At 37.3% G+C, this 24003-nt stretch overlaps 4 protein-coding genes across 4 annotated transcripts; 3 read left to right on the forward strand and 1 right to left on the reverse strand.

The window, feature by feature from the left end:
* Positions 1-1960: 1960 nt before the first annotated feature.
* Positions 1961-8789, forward strand: LOC143468194 (complement factor B-like). Its single transcript, XM_076965223.1, has 19 exons — positions 1961-2119; positions 2642-2797; positions 3267-3515; positions 3592-3732; positions 3817-3993; positions 4071-4271; positions 4940-5152; positions 5631-5848; positions 5960-6101; positions 6200-6334; positions 6428-6498; positions 6614-6779; positions 6897-7048; positions 7189-7321; positions 7401-7519; positions 7631-7829; positions 7928-8087; positions 8206-8353; positions 8512-8789. The coding sequence occupies exons 1-19, from the start codon at positions 2050-2052 to the stop codon at positions 8692-8694; spliced, it is 3033 nt and encodes a 1010-aa protein (XP_076821338.1). The 5' UTR covers positions 1961-2049; the 3' UTR covers positions 8695-8789.
* An 820-nt stretch (positions 8790-9609) lies between these two features.
* LOC143468196 (glucose-6-phosphate isomerase-like) lies at positions 9610-14779 on the reverse strand. Its single transcript, XM_076965227.1, has 13 exons — positions 14564-14779; positions 14022-14112; positions 13860-13928; positions 13447-13566; positions 12885-12968; positions 12554-12700; positions 11734-11904; positions 11557-11617; positions 11024-11220; positions 10695-10901; positions 10442-10570; positions 10113-10255; positions 9610-9987 (listed from the first exon to the last, which is right to left on the reverse strand). The coding sequence occupies exons 1-13, from the start codon at positions 14683-14685 to the stop codon at positions 9867-9869; spliced, it is 1662 nt and encodes a 553-aa protein (XP_076821342.1). The 5' UTR covers positions 14686-14779; the 3' UTR covers positions 9610-9866.
* A 1842-nt stretch (positions 14780-16621) lies between these two features.
* LOC143469535 (uncharacterized) lies at positions 16622-20890 on the forward strand. Its single transcript, XM_076967269.1, has 6 exons — positions 16622-16712; positions 17162-17354; positions 17529-17646; positions 17786-17929; positions 18516-18675; positions 18839-20890. Exons 1-4 carry the CDS (start codon positions 16675-16677, stop codon positions 17902-17904), a joined length of 468 nt encoding a protein of 155 aa, XP_076823384.1. The 5' UTR covers positions 16622-16674; the 3' UTR covers positions 17905-17929; positions 18516-18675; positions 18839-20890.
* Positions 20891-21072: 182 nt separating this feature from the next.
* Positions 21073-23371, forward strand: LOC143469534 (putative Bax inhibitor 1). The gene is made up of 6 exons (XM_076967268.1): positions 21073-21280; positions 21543-21648; positions 21815-21935; positions 22095-22241; positions 22451-22631; positions 22837-23371. Exons 1-6 carry the CDS (start codon positions 21222-21224, stop codon positions 22922-22924), a joined length of 702 nt encoding a protein of 233 aa, XP_076823383.1. The 5' UTR covers positions 21073-21221; the 3' UTR covers positions 22925-23371.
* The last annotated feature ends 632 nt before the right edge of the window (positions 23372-24003 follow it).

Genomic DNA, 24003 nt, shown 5'->3' on the forward strand with positions numbered 1-24003 from the left:
ACACTCGGGTTTTGTTTATATTTCTCCGCAAAATCTTAAACTATCATTCAAAGAAATCAATCAAAGAAACCGCGCAATTGAAATCTCTTGGCTGGTTGCATGAAAATGATGGTTTATTGCTCTTCACCGTGTTAAACATTTCAATGCAGTCGAATCATTGCAGTCGGTCAAAGAATATTAACGCTTTTGAAAGAAAACGTTGGCATGACACTTCACACTTTACATTTTCTCTTAAAATACCAAACAAGTAGAGAACATGGACATAATTTTTGCAGTATGAAACATCTTAATTTCATTTTGTAGTTTTAATGCGTAATAGTTATGACCGACCATTTTTGTATACATAGCGCCAACTTGCGACCCGCTTAAGATTCCCATCTTTTACCGCATGACCGGTGCATCGTAAAAGACAAGGCTTGGGAGATAATATAAAAACTCATAGGAAAACAGTTAACTATCAATTAGCAATCCATTCACCAAAAAAAATCTTACAAGCTTGAACCCTCAGGTTTGCGTCAGGCAACAACAAAGACTGTGGAAAAGTTTATCTAAAATCGTCCAACAAACGACATTTTTATCTACAACCCACTAATCAGTCATTAGCGACAGTTTTTTTCAGAATAATTCCCTATTCTTTTCAGGTTTCTTGGAAAGCAGCAGTTTTTAGGGATAAACAAGCCACTTTATGTTTTATGATAACTATTTAGATTCTTGGTTTTAACGAAGGGCGTATGTTTCCAGGCATGCTAGTCCTCGACAACAGTTGCGTAACATGACGTAAACTTTGAGCTTTCATCCATGAAGTTCACGACCTTTTGAAACTGAAGAATAAAGACAAAACACGAAAATTTCAGACGCTATTTTGTAGCATGTTGGTTTTCCCAGTGCTGGCGGCGGCGAAAATATTAACAAGCAAAAAGTGGTCACGCATCAATTCTTAATAGAAAATCATAAGATTATTATCGCCAAAAATACGTCACAAAAAAAACAAAAAAAATTGGCTCGGAAAACCCCTACTGTTCTCTAAGATGAACAGAAGAGGTCGGCTACGTCAGTGCTTTCTGTGAATCGCGTTTCGACATGAGAAAAACATTTCACAGTTAAATGCAAACAGAAAAACATACAAAGTCAAGGAATTAGTCATGCTACCCAACATAGACGCGCATCGCAAACACATTGTATGAGCAAATTATTCAAATAAGTTTAATGATGTGACCTGTTTGTGGATTGTGATTGTTTCTTTAATGACTCAATTTCAACGCCATTCGTTTGAAGTTTAAATGACGTTATTTTGAAGGAATTCGTCAAACCTTTGGTGTAAAGAATCAAAATTGGTCACATCAAGTTAGCTGTGGTTCATTCCACTTTCAGGCAATTGGAAGTTCATCAGAAATAGAAGCATATAATCTGCGCATCACGACTTTCATGACCTTGCCGTAATTATAAACCAATTAGCGCGAATTCCCACAGAGTTCATTAAGCAGCCTTATCTGCAAAAACTTTTATGCGCCCTGGGCTATGACAGATTTAAGCAGAAAATTTAAGCAAAGATCTACGCTGGCTTATCAAAACAACCTTAAGTCTGAAGTGTTTTTCAAGTCTTGGATATCGCTGGTGACGTAAGCGGAACTAGCCCCTACGTATTTGGGCACTTTTGCTCGTTGTTTTCAGTGAAATCAGTACCGGTTAAAAAGCGCACGTTTTTAGTCAGGAAAAAATAGCGAAAGGCTGTTCCGTCACGTCTGCTCAAGTAGTAAAATGTTTCATTTCCAGAAAGGATATTAATGTTGTTAAAAACGAAAAAACGTTTCCGTATAGAATAACCGAAAAACATTTCCCTGATGCGGTGAAAAGCAGCAATGCATTGTTAACCACCTAGCTATAGTGTACGTCACTAACGGAAATAATTAAACTTTTTGAGCCTGTTATTTTGTTTGAAGAGAAAGCGTCAATTTACATAAAATTATAGCAATAGCGAAGTATAGTTAAGCGCCAGCGTAACTCAAGCATAACTTTGGTTACTTTGCAGATTTCAGGTTAAGTTGAAACATGAGAATAACGTTGCTTGTATTATCGGTGCTACTTCTATTAGGATTTGTGACTTGTAAGCACTTGCAACGTGAGTTGAAACAAATTAGGCAAAAATTAAGCTTGAAAATTTAAAAGATGTTATTGCATGCTTTGACTTAATTGGCGTATTTCATAAAAAATTCGCTTTTGTTTTATGAACTTGCTTGTCATACAAGCTATGGCTACAGTAAAAATTAAGTTGCTTTTTGCGTAGATATAGTAATACAGGTAATCGTAGCGCAACTAAATGTACAATACATTCATGTTTATAGAAAAGTTTGAGTTGAAATTTATTAGTTATTAATAGCGTGTGGTTTTTCACGTTTTGCCAAAACTACACTAGAGTAAACTTTTTTTCATAGATTTGTATAATTGGGCCGACACTACAGTAGACTTCCTACAGCTTCCAAAAAAGCGGAATAAAATGTTTTCATTAACTTTAAAGCTTTCTGTAATGTTAGTGTATTCCAATATCTAAAAATCCAATACAACTTGTACGTATTCGAAGCACACGGTGTATAGCAACCACCAATGTTGTCGGTCAATTCAGTTTCTATTTTCTTGTTTACAGAGACGTGTGGTCCTCGCAACCAAGCCGCCGCTGATGCAATTGGAAGGCCTTGCAGGAAGATCTGTGAGCTAACGCATGACATAACTAAGGACAAATGCAAGGGAAAGAAATTGTGTCTTTGTGATTACGAATGCGGTTTCTCCTGCATCAATCCTGGTGAGTTGTTGTTACAAAAACTTAAACGTGATAAGACCCGATATTGATGTTGTTAAAACGGACAGACAGAGTTCATTTTAAGAACTCGATTGAACCATAAACATCTTCGTATCAGCAACTACAATGAGCAAATTTGCTTTATTCGTAAGTTGGCTATCGCATATTTTACTCCCTCTATGCTTGAGAACCGCAGAAGGAAAGGAAGTTTGCTGTATTTGACCACCAGCTCATTATGCATATTATGTTCTAGACTGTGATCGTTGTTTTGTAGCGAAGCTGTCTAAAGCCTTCACGAATCTCATTACTGCAATGAATATAGCTCGTCGTAAATCGCGAACAACAAAACGCGATGAACCTAAAGAATAAAAGACGTGAAAACGGTTATAAGTTACACCCCCCAAATGGGTTTGTGGGGGAAGGACATGTGTTCTTTCCTTTCTCTAAATCATGTTATGTTGTTAAAATGCAGAAAACAAATGTGACGGCAAACCTCCTTCCATTGAGAACTTGGAGAATATCAAAGTGATCAGAGTGAAGACGCATCGAAATGGAACCGACTACGAAGCTGAAGTTTTCGGTTCTTCTTACGAGTACTCGGACCAGGCAATATACAATTGTCAGCCAGGTTACAAATTACAGCCAGATAACATCCGGTCGTTTTGCCACGGACGTAAAGGATGGACGCATATTACCGGTCAATACAGACCCAGATGTTTACGTAAGTTTCATCATGAAATGCTGTACCAGCTTTCGCGGTCGTCGATGAATAACAATCGGCTAAATTGAATTTCTAGTGGCATGCAGGAACTTTGATATCTTGGAAGTTGTAAACAACAACATGATCTGTGGAGATACATGTGTTACAAATGCTGATTGCCAAGCGAATACGAAATGCATGTGTGACGGTCATTGCGGTAGGAGATGCGTCAATCCAGGTTGTTACGGAAATTTTGAAAGCTTCACAGCACACTTTTTAAGAAATGAACGCCGTCTAACTTTTCTTTTGTCAAATTACACAGACGTGGATTGTGGTACAGCGCCTCCAGTGGAAATGGCAACAATCGAATACTCCGGGGAAGGGTTTGAAAAGGTTGCGCACTACAGCTGCGCAGAAGGTTACTTCATCAGTTCCGGATCGCCTTCTAGGTCGTGTACAGGCGGTGGTACATGGGACGGACAACCCTTGGTCTGCGAACGTATGTTAGACACACATAAACGAAGTTAGAAACTGAAGAACTCAACAGCAACTAGCTTTACATTCTGAATTGTTTAGGAGTTGAATGCGGAGACCCATCGCGCAGTATAGAAGAAATGGGTGGCGAAGTTCGGGATTGGGTGCCGGGACCATACCACCCCGGACAAAGTTTCACTTTTAGATGTCGTTCCAGCAAGAGAACGTTCGGCAGCACCGTGCGCACTTGCCAGAACAACGGTCGATGGAGCGGGAGGCCAACTGTGTGTGACGACAAGGATGGTGAGGGAAAATAATCCTAACCATAGGCTATTACGCCAGGCTTGTCCATGGGACATTTTTTTCTGTCCCATCCCATCCCATCCCATGCCATCCCATCAAAATACGATTCAATAAATGTTATTAAATTTATGGAAATTTAAGTCTAATGTCTATTAGAATTGACTACATGTACAAAGAGAGATACAAAACGACAAAATTTATTGACTTTGTTAACTTTAAAGTTCAGAAAAGTTGTCTATCTATGACAATTTATTATCATTGGTACTCATATTCCGAGTCACTGTGCTCATTTAGCAAATTTTCAATGCCATGGGAATTGCAATTCGTGCTGTCCCATCCCATCCCATCCCATGGGCCATTTCCCATGGGATTCTCGTGGGAATCCCATTCCCATGGACAAGCCTGCTATTACCCCTACGAAGTAGAAGTTTAAGTAATTTCCGTGGATGAACCTAAATAAGTATATCAGACGTCTAAGATATGAGCTATGTTTGATATGACATGACGTATAAGATAAGATATGACGTATATGAAACGATGTTATTTGGTTGAGTTACATTTAAGATCAAGAATGTTATAAAGAGGTTTCACAAAAAATTCGTGCGTATTTGGACCTATTTGGAAAGATTTTATACAAGCGATATCCAGATCACTGTATTTTTCAACAGATTCTCAAGGTCGTGCGAATAACAGATGTATTCATCCTGGGATCCCAGTCAATGGAAGAATAATAGGGAGGAGTCGATTGGCACCTAGAGACCTGGAAGTGGGCGACACGGTCATCTTCGAATGTAACCCAGGGTACTCCATGGTTGGGGAGAGAGTGCAGGAATGCCTTGAATTCTTACAGTGGACTGGAAACGGTGCACCATTGTGCGTGGGTGAGAATTTTGGATTAAGATTAAGGATAGTTACGAGAATGAAACGCTGAAATTATTTTTTGAAATATTAATACTGCAGTATGTGAAACCACTTCCACCAAAACGTATGAAATTCACATGTACAGCACACATGCGTAATCCAAGCCTTAATAACAAGCAAAATAACAAGCAGTTCCGTCACAAAAATATTACTTTATAAAAAGTATCTTTACTCCACTGCTATGTGTAGATGATGAGATGCTATTTTGAAAAAAGTCTTCGTTTGGTTAGTGGGTGAATATTAGTGCAATCGGTCGTTCAATGCAATCTGTCTGTCTCCTATTTCTCGCCTTCGACTGTAATTAAGTATTTTTCCCATCAGTCTCGTGGTCAAGATATTGACTTTATCCCTCCATATTCGCACATATGTTTCAAACAATTTTGTCTTATCGTTGAAGGTCATTTTAATCGATTTCTCGTATCTTTAATAATGTCTCAGACCCTCGCTTTCGAGACAGCGTTTCAGCTGCCATTGGCAAGCTTGAGGAGAGCGCCAGACACATCCAGGAGAACTCGAAGCGTCATGGAGCCGGAAGATTCATCAGTAACACATTTGGGCCCGGCCATGAGATATATTTTGTGATTGATCTGTCAAAAAGTGTCTCTGATACAGCCTTGAACAATTCCTTAACATTCTGTGTGAAGCTCATAGAAAGAGTGAGTTGTAGAAATATTACATAGAAATGTCACAAATTCTTGTTGCGTGCAACCCTTCTCTGTGAGCGCGATTTTGTTTGAATTATATAATATGACTTTGCTCACTTTCAGCTTACCGCAAACGCCACCGGTGAAATTAACTATGGTATCATCGTCTTTGCTCTGAGGACGGAAATATTTTTGAACTTGATCAACCTTCAACCTTCAGCAGAAGGGGTTATCGAAATACTCAGAAATATCTACAAGGATCGAGGTAGCAATATCGCGTTAATGAGCAAATCGGCCCTTTGTATATTTAAGCGCTCAGAGAAGCTGGTATTTGCTATCATTCGTTCGCTTTGATATTTGCAGCCAATATTCAAGAGCGAATTAAGCAGGGCACGAACACTTATAAAGCGCTTGAAGTTTTGGCGCAACAACTTGAGTTCTCCTACATTCAGGACGAGAATAAAGAACGGAAACGTCACGTTTTCATTTTGACGGATGGTAAGAGCGGCAACTTATAACTGGAAATGTTTCTTTAAAAGGCGAAGTGTTCACTTTCTGTTTCCCTAACACGCCCACTTGCATTCATTCAAGGAAAACACAATGATGGGCCAGATCCAGAAGACCTGGTTTTCGTTCTCAGTCAAAGGGAAAACCCCCCTACGGTATAGCCATAAGTACTGTACTATATGCAAATAGGCTTGGGTTTCTCAGTGTCATTAAATCTTCATAAATGCAGTAGGTAAAAAACTGTAACATCTATTTATCATCTTGCGGTAGTTTTATAGCATCACAACTTGCCTCGACTGCATCGACCCGGTAGAAGGCGAAGAAGCTTACACAGAATTATTGGGACTAGCTCAGAATAAATACGAGAACTTCATATTCATCGACGACTTTTACAACATCCAAAGCAAGATTGACCTGATTACGAACGCTACGATCGGTAAGTTGCTGTTACGTCATCTTTGTGAGGTTAGAAATGTCAATAAAGGCGAAAGCTCAACGCCTTTAGACTACTTCAACCAAAATCACACATTTCATTGGTTCTGCTTTTCCTTAGATTACAGCGCATGCGGCCAGGCCGGTGACGTTGGAAGCGTCAAGCAGCAAGCAAGAGTGGGAAGGGTACTGGGAGGTAACAAGACCATCGCCGCAGATAGATCCTGGCCATGGCAAGCCGTCATAACCAAGTTTCACGGCAAAGTAGTGGATGTGAGTTGAACACCGGTGACTGGGGCAAGGTTTTAAAGCTTCATGTCTGTTGGTGCAACTTTTTATCAATCCAACAAAATTGTCATGTGATGGAGAGAGAAATAGTTTGGAGTTAATTCTCTTTAAAATACTTTCCACAGACTTACAAAAGATCGAACTTTTACGGCGGCGGAAGCGTCATCAATAACCGCTGGGTTTTGACAGCCGCTCACTTGTTTGAATATGAAGACAAGGAAATTTCAGATTGGGCAAACGATTTTGTTGTCACTTTCGGTGCGGTCATTACTTTGATCTGAAAAAAATGACGTCGGTGTGAGTTACTGTAAAACTAATCCTATTCTTCTTTAAACAGGTCTTCATAAACGCCCTACAGCAGCTGCTAAAAAACTGCTCCCAATTGTCAAAATCTTTGTCGCTGATCAAATTATTATACACGAAAGTTATGCAAATTTCGACTTTGACATCGCTCTTGTAAGTGTACTTTATTAATGTTGTGTAAATTACTCTGAAAGCTTTTATGTCAACATTTCAGAAAAACATATCAATGAAGCCGTTTTTTAAAATGAGAAAGATTTTTTGCAGATCAAGATCGGTCACCAACTAGTTCCTGGAAGCGAGAGATGGGAAGAACCAATCTTGAACGTTGGTTGGGTGAACTACACTGATTACATTCGCCCTGTCTGCTTGCCTTGTATGGAGAACAACTGCCTTAACAGTTACCTTAGAAAATACAATGATCTTGACGGAACCGAAAACGAAGAAGAAAGTTGCTCGAAACAAAGTAAAAATTTTTTGTAATAATTGTTGCCTGAATGTTTTGTCGGGTAAATGGTGATATCTATTAGTTTATCTATCTTTTAATGAACATCTTCTTATCAGGCGACTTCCTTATTGAAGCTAACAAAGCGCAGAAAACTCTTTTGGCGGTCGCCACAGGTTTCGGGCACACATTGGCAGAAATACAAGAGCAACTGCATCAAAACGCAAGACCTTCCACGGTTCTGCGGCAGGGTCTGCTGAAAGTTCAAAGTTTTGACTTGTAGGTTCTGATTACTTTCTTATAACTTTATTTTTCTGTTGTTCTGACCATCTCAGTACAATCATACGACCTACAAGGGCATAGTAACTAACTTACATACATTTTTATAAAAACGTAGATGCAACGACGTCGCCACAAATCATATTGACTGGGGTTTTGCTCCGCACGTCGATTACACCGACAACATGCTTTGCGCTGTTTCTGGGAACAAGCATGAAGCTGTTGATACATGCAAGGGCGACAGCGGTGGCCCTCTTGTTCGAGAGGTGAGCGTACATAATAGAATGCATCAAATACACACAAAAAGTATGGACGTAGAGCATTTTTTTGTCCTAAAATATTGAAGGTTTTTATCAAATTTGCTGCATCACATAAACAGAATTTAATCAGCATCTTAAACTTTTAACATCTTACTTTAATGAAGGTCTACGATCCTGACACCAAGCACTCGTGTTGGGTACAAATAGGAATTGTGAGTTGGGGTTATGGATGTGGACAAAGCTACAGAGACGTGGGGATTGATAAACCGACACCAGGATATTACACAAATCTAATGAAGTTGATGCCGTGGGTTAAAGCACACATTACGGAGAATCCTGCAGAATAAATTGTTGTTTTGTTTTTGACGTCGATGGTTTTTGCTGAAAAAATTAAATTGTATTTTAGGCGGAGAACGAAAATATATCAAAATGAATGACAGAATTTCGCAGAAACTTTTAATTTAACCTTTCCTAAGCTTTTCAAAACAAACTTCAATCTCAAGTATTTTTCAAGGCTGTATAGGATGTCTCTGACCATCTTTACCTATTTGGGGATTTTCCTCTCGATGCTGTCGTCCGCAAAGTCATCAGTAACGATTGAAAAGCGCTTGCTTTAGTCATGAAATATTGTCCTGCCACGTCTTTTTAAGTAATAAAATACTTCAAACTCAATATAATATTCGTCTAAAACGTTTTTTTGGTAAGTCAAAAGCATGAAAAGTACCCCGCGTCTTCAAATTGTATGACAATGATATGCAAATAGTTCAGGTGGCATCCATGACGTGCACGATCTATAACTTTGGTGGGGAAGGAGTTCAAAGAGTGCAGGTAAAGCCACGTGACATTGTCGACCAACGAATAACCTTAATTGGATCATAACAATTGTCAAACGCAGTAGATGACTTGGACAAATTCAATGAGAATACACGAGGAATTATGCAGCAGTCGTAGAAAACCGTGAGCAAAAATTCCAGGGCAAAATTGGTAGCTCAAGCGAAAAGGCAAGCTTCAATAACTAAAACAATCTTTATCTTAATCAAGGAAATGAGATCAGACAAGCTCAATGAATGGGCAGCGCACGATCTAAATTGAGCAGCAAATTTTCTCGACCTGAAATATTTCGATGCCATAGCACACTACCGCTCTCTAGCGAGTAATAATTTTTCAGAATTTCAACTCGTTTGAATTGCTGGCGCAAATGACAAGTTTGTTTGGATCTCGCTGCAAACTGGAAATAAAGCGATATACATAAAGGCAAGACGTAATGCTTAAAAGTCCATATATTAGGTAACAAGTGCAACATAATAATCTAAGGTGGCAGGCAATAATATATATTGTATTACATAGTATGGCATTCTTTGTACAGTCACAATAATATGAAGGCACTCCTACACGGTCGCGTGCAACCGACATCAAAGATACAAGAACACAAAATCAAGGACATCGCTGGAACCTTAATCATAACAGCAATTACATGGAGAAGATATACTGAAGTTATCAGAGACTGGGTGGACACGCTTTACATGTTTCTCTTGAGGAAGTTCAGCAGACCGTTTGTCGACGAGTCGTGTGACGTCACTTCCCCGGGAGCACTTATTTCCGGTTCAATGACCTTTGCGAGTTGTTTGCCAAGTTCAACCCTGCAATCAAGTTCAAGTTTGCATCAAGGTTAGTTCCACTTTTTAAACGCGCAAGTTCAATGCGCTGTGACAGCATAACACCTTTTACAACATTTGTTATAAAAATAGGACGAGCGCCAACCTACCCCCACTGGTCGAAAGAGTTGATGTCCCAGATAACCCCCTGGGTGAAGATCTTCATCTCGTACATAGCTATCAGCAGGCCAAGAATGAACGGGCTAAGTTTGGGATAGACAATGGAGTTGGTGGGTCTGTTGCCATGAAACACCTAGAAAAATACAGGAGTTACGTTGTCGTGATAACAAAGTGGAAAGCAGTCGTTTACTGGGTCAAGTGTAGATCGCACGGTGTCCAGAACAAATGGCTGATAACTAGGTTAATGCCAATAAGTCAAAGCATGAATTTCACTTGATAAGTTGAAAAATTTAGTCCAGGTTCGCTTTCCACATCTCACCTTGTGTGGTAAGATCTTTTGTGTTGCTTCTGGGGAAGTCCCAGCCTTTTCCAGTTCTGCTCGAACAGTTTCTTCAGTTTTTCCGATCATAAGTGCCTCCGTTTGGGCCAGAAAGTTGGCCAGCAATATCTGGAATAAAATAATATGAAAAAAAATATAATTTTCTGTCGCTTTGCAGCATAAAGATTTAAAAAGTATTATATGATTTATAAGAGGGAACAGTTTGTACCAAAATATAGTGCAAGTTTTTCACCTTGTGATGTTTTTTGTCAGAAATTGGGTTGTGCGTTTGGGCAGAGGTGAGAAAATCTGCGGGAATAATTTTCGTTCCTTGGTGAATGAGTTGGTAGAAAGCGTGTTGTCCATTTGTTCCGGGTTCACCCCACACAATGGGTCCGGTAGAATAATTAACTTGAGCTCCGGAACGAGTCACGTACTTTCCATTTGATTCCATGTCGCCCTGAAGTAAAAAGTCACAAAGTAGAACGTTTAAATTTAACTTGAAAATCAAAAAATGGAAAAAAAACAAACCAAAAGTTATATTTAGGTTCGGTGTAAAGTTAACTTCAGTGCGTACCATACCTGTTGAAAATAAGCGGCAAATCTGTGCATGTATTGATCATACGGAAGCAAAGCATGGCTTTGAGCACCATAAAAGTTATTGTACCATACACCAAGTAATGCCAGCATGACCGGGACATTTTGTTCCAGGGGTGTTTTAAGGAAGTGGTTGTCCATCCAATGAGCCCCAGATAACAGGGATTGAAAGTTGTCGAAGCCTAAAATTGACGATGTAAGATTAAAATGATTCTTATACATGCTGAAGCATGGAACAAGTCACGTTGAAAACCATTAGTGTGAAAAGGTCATAAAGAAACACAACTTAATTGTTAATCACATTTGCAGATGACATTTTGGCAGCTAATACGATAGCAAGAAACTTTCAAGCCTTCAGCTAGAATGGTTTACAAAGTAGTTAACAGTAGCATGATAATGACAAGTCAGAATCACATTGCTGCACACTGCGTGAAAAGTTGTGAAAACCTCAAGTTAGTTTGTCTGCACTGGTTTATTTTGCTTAGCGATGTCAACAAGAACCTAAGCACAAAACTCACCAATGTTAAGAGCAATTGAAAGGCCGATTGCTGACCACAAAGAATATCTTCCACCAACCCACTGAATATGTAAGAAGTCAGTCACAATAAAAACATATCATGAAACAACACCAACCAAACCATGACAGGTTGTTCACTTAAAGCAACATTCTTCTCACACACGTCCCAGTTACTCACGTCCCAAAATCCAAACATGTTGTTGACATCGATTCCAAATCCGGAAACTTTCTCAGCATTTGTTGAAAGTGCAGCAAAGTGTTTTGCGACACTCGCCGGGTCTTTTGATTGGTCGAGAAACCATGTACGAGCAGACGTGGCATTAGTGATTGTTTCTTGTGTCGTGAAAGTCTGAAATAAATCATTCAAACAGATTTTTTACCATGTCAAACAGAACCGATTAAGCAATGGTGAACTTTAGAAAAATGAATTGGATTGGAAACCAACTCTAACAAGGGCATGGCGAAAACTGCTGCAAGCTAATTGCGACTGTTGAATTGAGAACAAAACATCATATATTTATTATGGTAAGCTGTATAGCACAGACTTATACGCTTCGCTAAAACTAGCATTAAAATTTACAACAAACCGAATTTTTAAAGCATGGAATTGAGTAGAGGTTTTTTTAAATTGATACGTGTGGCAGCATAAACAATTTTGCATCAAAAAGTCACATTTTCAACACAAGCTGTATATTTAACTATTTATATACACGTGATATAAGACTTGAGAAGTCATTAATCATTTCAGGATGCTGATACTACAAAAGGCCGACTGCTTAAGCTTTTAAGCAGGAAACAAACACGATAAAAAGAGCAAAAGAGCACGATTGCAGTAAGCTTGAGAGGAAATCACATTTATTCTATATTAAGCAAATCACCACCACACAAAGCCCTACGTTTACAGTAACACATATTTTTGAAGATGCCACCAGTTATGGTAAATCAAAATTTTGGTTTAATGAGATGCAAATGCAACTAGAGCACCCTGTGCTTCTTACCTTCGAGGCAATAATGAACATTGTGGTGTCATAATTCAACTTTGCTAGAGTGGTAGCCAAGTGGGTTCCATCAATATTTGAGACAAAGTGTACTCTTGGTCCACCAACCGAATAGGGCTTTAACGCTTCAGTGACCATTAAAGGACCCTGTAATTGCAAAGGCAATCATCTAGAAATGTGCTGACTTAAATAACCCAAATAAAAGGATGCCGGCGCAATGATACATGCTGCCAACCTGGAGTAACTTAGTGTTTAGCGTTGTTATAATACTTACTGCTAGTTTTGCTCAACTGCAAATGAACATCACTTGTTTAAAAAGGTGTATACTTACAAGATCAGATCCACCAATCCCAATGTTGACAACGTCGGTAATTTGCTTGCCTGTGCAGCCTTTCCACGAACCAGATCGAACACTCTATGTATAGAAACAATGGGCTTCTTAATCACTGAGTAGCCAACACACATAAGACCTTAGGCTGTATTTAGACACGGCAAGTGGTTAGTTGGCCGCATTCTGGTATATAACATCTATAGCTTTGTAGTATTCAAGTGATTTATATGCATTTGGCTTACAAGAAACATCTCGCAGAAAGTCAGGCTTGTACAACATGGTACAAAAACAGGCTCTTCGGTAAAAATTTCCTCATTTTGATTTGCTATTTTATATTCCAAAGCAAAGATTTAAACACTTAAAATGTAAATCAATGCAGTGCACACAAGCGAAAGGAAAATGTTCACTCAAACTGTACATGGTTGAGCTATGAGCCATGCGCTTATCAACAGGACTGTTGCCGCTTTTGCAGCATCGCTACACTAGTAGCAATGTTTCAACTTTTACAAATTTTGCTGCATTGTCGTTCAAAGTAAATGATCTGTGTCAATTTTAAACAAACCTCTGTAAATGTTTTCATTCTACGCAAAACTTCATTCACGTCGTCCATGACATTGCGACCATCAACATGTATCGGTGTGTTGGACACATTCCTCAAAGCAATATGAAGAACAGCTCGATCCTAGGAAAATAAAATAGGTTTGTTATGTATGTATAGAGGAATAATTTAATAAGAACTTAGTTGCCTATTGATATAAGTTTCAGCAGCAAAGAAAACAGAAAATATATATATATTACTTCCTACTGTACACATTTTCTATTAGTGGTATGCAATATGTTTAATGACATAAAGAAGAACAAAATATAGACATATCGTATGTATTTAATAGTAGGTCTAAACCATGCAGATTTCAGAATTAACAATGTTAGAAAAAATGAAACTTATAAGACAGTCAGCGATAAATAATGCCATACTTCAGTGAAGTTGATCTTTTCTCCTCCAAACATCTTATTCCTCATCAATTCAACTCCTCGTGCTCGAGCCTGCAGGAGAGAGATTTAAGCAAATGACGAGATCAAAGTTATAAATCTAAATGCATTTGTATAACAAAGAAGTTAATTTATTGCAGCGTATACCAAGGCCAATAAGTCTTTTCTGATCTTGTCATTTATCCTATTCTTAGAGTAATCCAACAAAACCGGACCTTCGGGGGTGTCAAGTATAATACTGGAATAAATAATGTTTCAACAATAATTAATTTTAGTAGGAATATTAAAATCAACAACATACACAACTTTTTCTTAAAATAAATCGCAATTTAATGAATAGTTTAACATCAATATAATAAAATATCAAGTGTGCTGCATTTCTTTTAATTTTTGCAACTAGCCTACTTGGTACAACAAAAAAAGTAATAAATACCAATAAAACATACTAATCAGCTGAAAAAAGTACATCAAGTATACAAGTCTTACACGATCAAATAAGGGTCAACAACAACATGCGATGCATGTTTTTAATACTACTGTGACCTGCAGAGTTGAGTTAGTAGATAGAAATAGTAGACAGAATAGATTAAAATGATACGTCTACTTATATCCAAGATATATATTTTAAGTAAAATTAACTATAGGCCTAATGAGCTTATCTACCACAGTTTAAATGATCAATTATATACCTATAGTTGTTGAATCTATTGGGATCTGAAGAAAACAAATTTTTTATCTTCATTGAATCTCCGAATTCTGCAAAATCCTTTTCAAGTTCTTTCCACTCTGGGCATTCAGTCAAAGAAGCCATCTTCTATTTAACTATGATGTCAGTATATGTACTGCACTTTTACTTAGACCTTAGTTTATACCAGTAGACGTACCTACTTAATACAAACCGACAAAATTATATTTAAAAGAGTCACCTTTGCCCATTGGAAACTTTAAACTGTGAAAACAGTTCTATAGACTAGCCTAAGGTTAAATCTAAAAAGTTTCTAACACCGATTTCAATTGCCCCTAAAATCAGGAAAAAATAAAGAAGTAGGCCTAGGTATGATTTTAAAAAGGCCACAAAATCCAGCAGCGTTGGATGCTTCTAAACACGAGCCTTCCAGCGGCTGCATGAAACTTGCTGGGCACACAAGTTTTCCAGTTATGGCCAAGTTAAAGTTGTCTCTAGTCTGTTTGTAGAAAGGTTTTCGTAACGACCGTACCACTTTACCTTACCACTTACTGGTTTACCAGCACAAGGTGAGCAGCGGATTTTCGCTGTGTGCAGTTGTCTAGTATATTGTAGAGCCTATAGCCCCACATATATGCAATAGACTTAGCACTAGCTTTAGTTGATTAGTTCACGGGCAGTCATACTCAAGGAAAATCCTTGACCTTTAACCTTTAACCTTGCTGTCTGATCAGTGGTAAACTTTGATCTAAATCCAATGCAGGGCGCTGAAACCTTTTTTGCATAGCGTTTTCAACATTTCAATGCTGAAACTGCCAAATGTAACCAAATAAAACAACTAATAAACAAGTAGGAAGAAAAAATTATAACTTTTAAAATTTTCGCCAAATGGGCTTAATCTTAACCCGTTAAATTTGGCGACTAAAGCGTTCTCTTTCCCTGCAGGCGAGCACAAAGCACAGATCTTACCAATTGTTGTACCCGTTGACGTGTGCTTTCACGATATAAAAACTAAACTCGGATCTAACAGACCGGGCAACCATAGGGTTGCAACATCTTTCATGGCCGATTATTATTTAAAACAACAGAAAAAATCCAATTGTAATTTCTTTGACAAGTTAAATGAAATAAAAATGAAGCATTGTACCAAAAGGTCACAATAAGATTTCACGTTGCGTGATAAAAAGACGCACACTTAATGAAAAGGAATGCTCACTGATACGAAAATGAACTCCACATCCTTTCTAGTTATAAAGACCATCTCAAAAAACACCGGATCTCGACATCATCGATGAAGAAATCATCTCCTAGTTCCAGAGTCTGTATGGAGTGACATGAACCTGTCCTCATTCGAAAGTAGGAAGAGAAAAGGAAGAAAACACCGAATGTCGTTGCAGAACACCGTCACGGTGCCACGCGGATTTAGCGAAATAAGCTATGAAATATTTATTCCCGTAAAATATACAGTATATGAGAATATATATAAATATGCTATCCTTCGCCGCGCGGACCAGAGCTTTCACATTTGTTTGAAATCAATGTTGTTTTTGTACTTTCACAAAGTTCTCTGTTGATCACTTCATGAATATCTTGAGACTTAAGTTACTCATCGTTCGACTATGAAGATCCAAAAGTTTGAGGAAGTGTGTTACAAAACATTTTTATTTCTTTTTCCCAACGTTGTCCTGTTGCAGGTTCCTATCAGCCCATTTGCTTCAAGCGGACGCTTTGTATTTAGAACCTCGTGATTGTCTGCTTGATTAACTATTTTTATCTCTGTACCTTATCGCTAATCACTGGCACCCATGCCCTTTATATAGCCTATTGTAGACCAGTGTTTTGTTTTGAAGTCGAGCTTACATTCCGCTTGCAAGAAGCAGATTTTCTGCTCACAGAAAAGTAGCTGCTGTTGTTTACTTTCAAGTGATGAAGCCATGTTTTGGTTTACAGTGAAACAATATGATTTTATAGATGATGACGATTCTTAAAAATTGTATATTTTGCATTGATTTGATTTAGATTATAGTTGCTTTAGTCTTTTTATAGCACTTTTAATATTTTTAGTTTTTTAGTGGTAAGAGTCTAATAATAATTAAAACTACAAAAAGCTGAGAAATGAGCACTTGGTTCGTACTGACAGACTTTTCTCCGCTGTGAGTAAATTAAAATTTCTGTTTAATGTTGGCTATATCGCATATAGGCTACACATCTTTATAGGTCGTCTATTTTACTTGGTAGAATATATGACAGATTATTTATATCACGAAAGTTATAATTTTTCTTTAAACGGTATAGGCTGCATTAGTGGTAGCGTTTAGTGTTGTGTTGTTTACAGTTTAGCGTTGTAATAGTATAATAAATTTTTCCTTTTTAATTTAATTATAATATTTTCTGAATTGCACCTAAAACAACTTAAACTGGTAGTAATGAGGTAGTCAGTTGTTGAGCTGACTTCTCAAATGGAGAGCACATTTCAGGTTATTTAAAATTTAGCTCAATACGAATGAATTTAGCTGCGAATAAGTTACGCTACGAAATTAACACTAGTTCAGCAGATGGCGCTTTTTTATTGAAATTTAACAGAAAACTTCTTCATTGACAGGGGAAGAGTAACGGTAGAACACCTGCACAATGTCTTCACATGCACGGCAGTGTCTATGTTTTGTGCCTATATTGCTTCCTACTTCCATGTAATGGATTTTACAACCAAGCAAGCCCATTTATCAACATTTAGCTCTTTCCCATTTGGCCGCAATGGAGTTGTCTTGATAATTAATCCAATATATGAACCACCAGTAAGATTTTTAGGCAAATTTGTCTGATATTCTGTATTAGTATAACCGTGTACTTAATGTAAGTATGTTGAGCGTACCTTGGAAATTTAAAGTTATTATGACGTAGGCCTATTCATCTCGAGCAGCCTATCCACAATATGCTTCTATTAAACATTTGTTCATAATTATTTATAGTTTTATTCATCACTGTCCATGTTTTACGCGATGATTTTTGTGTGTTACGGATATCTCACCCGTAGAAGCACCAATATCCAGCGTTTCTCAGTTGTAATTCTGATGTCCTTCATTTGTGGTGAGTAGTCGGCCTAATCTACAATGGTTATTTAGGCACCAAACGCAAACAGATGCTTATAACACAAACTATTACAAAAATATAATTTATTTCTCATCACATGCCGGTTAACTTTGAAGCAAAATCCGCTTTTGCTTAGGTTTTGGGTTTCGACCCACTTTGGGTTTTCTGGAGGTAGATCATGGAACCACAAGTCGGGTATTTCGCTCAGCAAGCGGTGGTTTTCTATTGTTGGCACTTGGTGTACAATATTTTTGAAGAAGGTGGTCCCTGTATTTGGCCGGTGAGTGTTTCTGAACTTATACATCTATATATAGGCAAGTTCACATAAAAACTTGTTATAATGGTATAGAACAACAGGATCAAAGGAAGGTTATTTACTGATGTTACAAATTTGTTCGTTGGCATTCTATTATTCAAAAGTTTTGCAGTTTCTTGATCACAAGTTTTGTCACTTGGGAGTGAACTTTGATTTAAAGCAAATGGTTTGATAATTAATGATACTAAATAATTCATTACAATATCTTGCCCGAACATTAGAGAAAGAATTTGAGTTATTAAACTAGCGGTGATTTCAGATCGTCGAACACTGGTTACCGAGCCTGTCTTTGTGCAAGTTCCGATTGTTACGCACAGTTTGTATTTGCGTTTTTGATTTTTGTATCGCGTTGCCGAATTTGGTTCTGATAACCAAGAACACTGAACAGGAGAAAGCGTCGTCCATATCTTCCCCGAGGACGTTACAACGGTAACGCCACTGGGTATCGAACCAGGGTCATATTATTGCGAGACATTGCTAATCACAACGCTTCATACTCATATGGAGAAGCTCAATGTCTGTCAACTTTTTAACGTCTGTATATTTGCAGGTTTCTTTCTAATGGCTTTTCCTGTTGCAATATCATACATCGGCTTATTGGATGGCACGCTTCAATTCTATGGTTGCGGGATTCTTTTCTACGTGAGGGTTGTCTACGACACGCAGCTGGTTGTTGGAAAGCACAGACGTGGCCAAGCGGACTTTATCGGGTGGTTGATTAACTTCATTTTTACTTGACTCGTTTGCTTTCCAAATATTTGTGACAACACAATCGTGAAGATATTCATGTTTAGTCGTTTTTGAAAGTCAGTCTAAAGTTTAGTTTATTAAAATTCAAACTAATGCTTATCATGATTTTCTTTATGGATATAGGCACAGCATGGATTTGTCCCAAAACTTTCTCGTTTCTGTCTATCTTTTGGCTTTTCTGCGAGCGAGCAGTTTGACTTGTATGGAAATTATTAGCTTAATCGCTTCTTCTTCATCACAAACATAGGAGGAATATTCATGTTCCAGCTAAACATTCAACGACTTGTTAATAACAAACGGTACGCAATATTTTGGCTACATTCATCATTTGTTTTGCGCTACCAATTGTATGTATGTAGACCTAATATACCCACCAAGTAAATTGTCTGTTGTTGGGTAAAACTCTTAATTTATATGTTATAACTATAAATTTACATCAACTATTTATTGGACGCTTGCAATTGTGTACCATACGAATCTAAAATACACAACACAGTAAGACAAGGGCTATTTAGCTAATGAGCTTACACAATTGCATTAATTATTATATAATCTGCAAATTACTACAATATTGACAAATTCTATCATAATTAGGGCTTGATGTATTTTATTACATACCACTGCTGTGCTTTAAGTACACTACATATGATATTTCTGTGATCGGTGTGTTTCCTCGTTTGTGTATTTGTTTCTATACTTTTCTTCTGCAAAAATTAAAATTGTAAGCTATATCAAATTTTATTGACAAATGCGGCGTTAAAAATTTTCTTTTAAATGCGAAAATTTGCTATTGAATCAACTTAAATTAAAATTGGGATCGCTTGAAACTTTGCCAGAAGTCACTACATTTACTTAATTGTTAAAAACTTGTATTTGCAGGAGAAGAAATTCAAAATAATTAAAGTAAGACTATATCCAGGTGTAGAATAAGACCAAGATTGTATTTAGTGTATCAATCATGTACAATAAGCATAAAAACAAACTCTATAAGCGTCGTTTGGAATCGCCTCTACGATTTTAACGTGTCTTCGACCAATGATTTTATTTGACAAGGGCACAATGTATGTACGCTACGTCTTACATGAAAAATGCGTTTTGAAAAAATTCTTCTTCATATACTCAAAATAGTTACACAAAAATTCAAACTATTTTCCATACAACCAACACCTTAAATAGCCTACGGTAAAACATGTACAACACAAATACTTAAAAGGAACTCCAAATAAGGTCATGCTTATTCTAGAAAGTATCGCGTCATATAGAGTAATAGAGAACACTAATTTACTTTTATTTTCTGTTTCAAGATGTTTTCAGAGTTTGGATAGATTTTGCACAAGTATGAATGTTCTCGTTATTTAACAGCAAATTGTGTCTCACAAAAGCAAATAAAAGTGTAAAAAAGAACACTGCTGCATTGATGGAATAGTTTCAGACGACAAATGAATAATAATACATTTAGCTGCTGCACAAGACCCATAATGCAAGTAATGCCTAACAGATGTAATAAAAAATATTAGATAACTACTACATAGGTCCAAAAACTGTTGCTACTCGCAAAAATTTCACGTTGTTCTATTAGGCACGATTTAAACGCGCGTCTTATACAACACGGGTTCAATCATGTGGAACGTAATCACTTGGAAACGTCGTTAAGTTAAAGTTCGGTTTGTCTTGCTAATATTCAGTAAACTCCCCAATAACATTTTGAAGAGGCGTGAGTATTGTTAATGATTAAAATAATCGTTGAAGCTGAAGTGAAATTTGTAGAAATTCTTACAGCTTTTTACTTCGAAATATCAGCATTCAGTTAATCGTAAATAATCTGGATGTTCCAGTATCGCGATAACAGCACAAAATATGTGAATGAAGTTTACGAATTTAAGCAAATACCTTAACTCGAGACGCAAGGTGAAAACTTTAATTCTGAAATGTTTCCAATTTTGAAGTATAGGAGCTAATATTGCACCATCACCGTAAAACCATCTCTTTTGTTGAAAGGTCACAACAACATTCGCTTGAATACCATCGCTCATTTTTCAGTTTATGAGAACAAATAGCCCGAAGCATCACATGACAACGCATAGCAATGTGCTAACAATAGCTCATCGAAAGCGGAACTCTTCTAACTTGTCGCTCATGTCATGAGCTTCAATACACGACGGTAACAGGAAGGACCTTGCTTGTGTAGACTACGACTGAAACTTGAGACGGTTTTTTGACAATCTCACAGTTCCAGTTTGTTATCCTACGTTTTTTAATTCCTTTGAAGTCGTATCATATGTCTATAGTTGAAATGTGGATCAGAGAAACTAGCAACTGTGTTTTCTTTTTCGCGTTCATGACTTCCCAAAAATCGAAAAAGCAAGTTCTTTAGGAATGTAGCGATTACAATATAATTGATTAAAACTTCTTTAAACTTAGGCCAGGTTTGCGCTTGATAGAAGTATTTTCAATACATTGGGACGTTGGGTGATATTATCTGATTGTTTATTGCAAAGAAGCCAGAATGAGCTTACCAGTCGGCCGAAGATCATCGATGTCGGTTTTGACTGATTTTTCGCAACTGTGAGTACAACAATTCCAGCTGTGTGATATTTCCAGTGTCTGTTTAAAACCATTTTCATGGCAATTTTGTTGCAGATAATTTTCCTTTTTAAACCTTTCCACAATCGTAGGCAGTGCCATGTTTGTCGCATTGGTTTTACCCCACGGCTGATATTTTTACCTTGCTTGAAACGATGCGTTCTAAACTATAGTTTATACCGATGGGTTATTAATTTTATTCACATCTGACGATAAATAATAGTCGAAAATATTCTTTTCCCAGGAGATCAGGCACCAAGAAGCACCTGCGCAATGTGTACACCTCCATGACTTTGTGTATGCTTGGTGCTTTCATAGGGTCATATGTGCACCTGATGACGCAATTCCGAGTGAGTTGAAGCCTTTTGTAGTTGATGCACAAAAAAGATATCGCATAGCGTCAGCGTTGGGCAATAAACAAATGCTTTAAGGGTATTTTCGTGCGTAGAAAAATGACATTGGGAAATTGTTTCAATCTTTTTAGCTTGTGCTTGTATTGGGTTTTTACATATACAGGTTGATTTCTTGTCTGTATTTCTCTCCATCGGGTTATTGGGATGGTTGGCAGCTACTGCTCATGTGAAAGAAAGTCAAATCAAACGCCTCGGCATCCTCTTTGCGTTTGGAATAACCAGTGGTATGAAAATATGGTCATATACCAGAAAAGTATTTCATGCAAATTTGTTGCGAAACCTATATTCTATTACCTTTAAACGAAAGATAGTATTGTCTTTTATGTCTGGACAATCAGTTAACAATTTGTTTGCTTACACGCAACTAAAATTGTTTTTTTGAGGTCTTGGATTGGGGCCAACGCTGGATTTTGCGATCGCAATTGACCCTCAGATTGTCGTGACCGCATTTGTGATGACGACACTTATCTTTATCAGTTTTTCACTCAGTGCTCTGTTTGCTCAACGTAGGTCCTTCCTCTATCTAGGAGGTGAGTACAATGGCAAAATGTTCTAAAGGCAGTTAAACAATGTTGCTAGAATCTTCTCCAAGCTTTACCTGACGTGACGTTACGTGACGTTACGTGACGTTACGTGACGTGAGTTTTACGTTTTACGTGACGCAGAGCAGTACGATACTGCCTGCATGTGACCAACATATTTTATATGGGTGACGTTTGTTCTTGGACTTGTGTTGCAGGATTTCTCGGGAGCGGATTGATGATGTTGCTTTTCGTGAGTCTGGTGGGAGCTTATGATCAATCTCTTGCCAGTTTTAAATTTTATCTTTACGTCAGCACAGCTCTCTTCTGTGCATTTGTCCTCTATGACACTCAATTGATCGTTGAAAAGCATATTAATGGCGACAACGACTATATCTGGTTTGTGCCGTAACTTGTACCTAATTTAACAACTTTTTCAGTCTATTTCAAATACTGGTGAAAGATGTAATAGTTGTCATTTTGACAACAGCAGTATGTCAATATCATATTCATATCAAAAGTTCAGTTATGATGATTTATGCATAATTCTACAGTATCTATTTTTTTTAAGGCATTTCATGAAAATTTTATTATTTTTAAACAGGCATAGCGTGGATCTTTTCATTGACTTCCTGGCAATCTTTCGTCGACTCCTCATTATTTTTGGGGTTCTCAAAAAGTCTGAAAATTAATCGAATATTGACTGAATAATTGAAGCTGGACTCTGATTTACAATATTACATAATGCAGTTCTTTTTATCGCCTTTATAGCAAAGGCATTTTCATGCAGATGATGCTCAATATGTAGATACGAAATTAGTAAAAAGAAACATTAAACTGTATAAATATAAATGCATCAATAAAAAATACAGTATTTTTTAAGTATTAGTTCTAGCATTGTGGAATCATATTCCAAGCAGTAAAGCGTAATAATTCCTCGTTTGTTGTAAAAATAAAAATTGCTTTGCATAACACTACTGTATAATGTAACAATGATGTGCTAAGCTAAACCAATCCAAACTTCTGTTCCATGTGAAAATGTGCAGAGAACTTGTACAGTTATGGGCACTTGTATGAATGTTCTTATTTAGCAACCTCCATGCATGTTACAAAATGCAAATAAAATCGTACAAAAACCATTGGTTGTAATAATGTAATAACAGTGTTACACAACGTAAGTTAAAATGTAAGGCTGACAGTGCAAGATTCAACGCAAACTTTTCGTGGGCTTCCATGCAGTTATAAAAACATTAAATAAAGAAAACAATTAAGCTAATGAGGTCTAAGTAGAACACACGTATAGCCTCATATGCTCAGCGGTGCTACAACTATTAATGCACCTTAAGCTTAACCTTTTTCCAATAGTACTGTTTACTTAAAATCTCATTCAAATGGACATAGATGTTATGTATTACTTCACACACAGCAAGCATATTGCAGGTATAAACACTTGGTTAAAAGTGACGTTCAACGTTTTACAAATTGCTATATAGCCTATACAAGCATTGCTATACATTCATTTTATACAGCTTATATTTGTAAAGAATTCCCGCCCTTGGCCTAAATTGAGTTAAGCTCTTTGAAAAAGGTTTTGTAAACGCACTTAAGGTCCTTCACAATACTGACATAACTTCCACATTCAACGTTGCTTTTACATTTGGTTTTGTTCACACCGGCAAATGTAGCAAATAACTCCCTTGAAGTTGTTCGTCGATCACTTCATGTATGTCTTGGGACTTGTGTTTGTTATCGCTCAGCAGTGCGCGTGTGC

This window comes from Clavelina lepadiformis, chromosome 8, assembly GCF_947623445.1.
Source record: "Clavelina lepadiformis chromosome 8, kaClaLepa1.1, whole genome shotgun sequence".
Lineage (NCBI taxonomy): Eukaryota > Metazoa > Chordata > Ascidiacea > Aplousobranchia > Clavelinidae > Clavelina > Clavelina lepadiformis.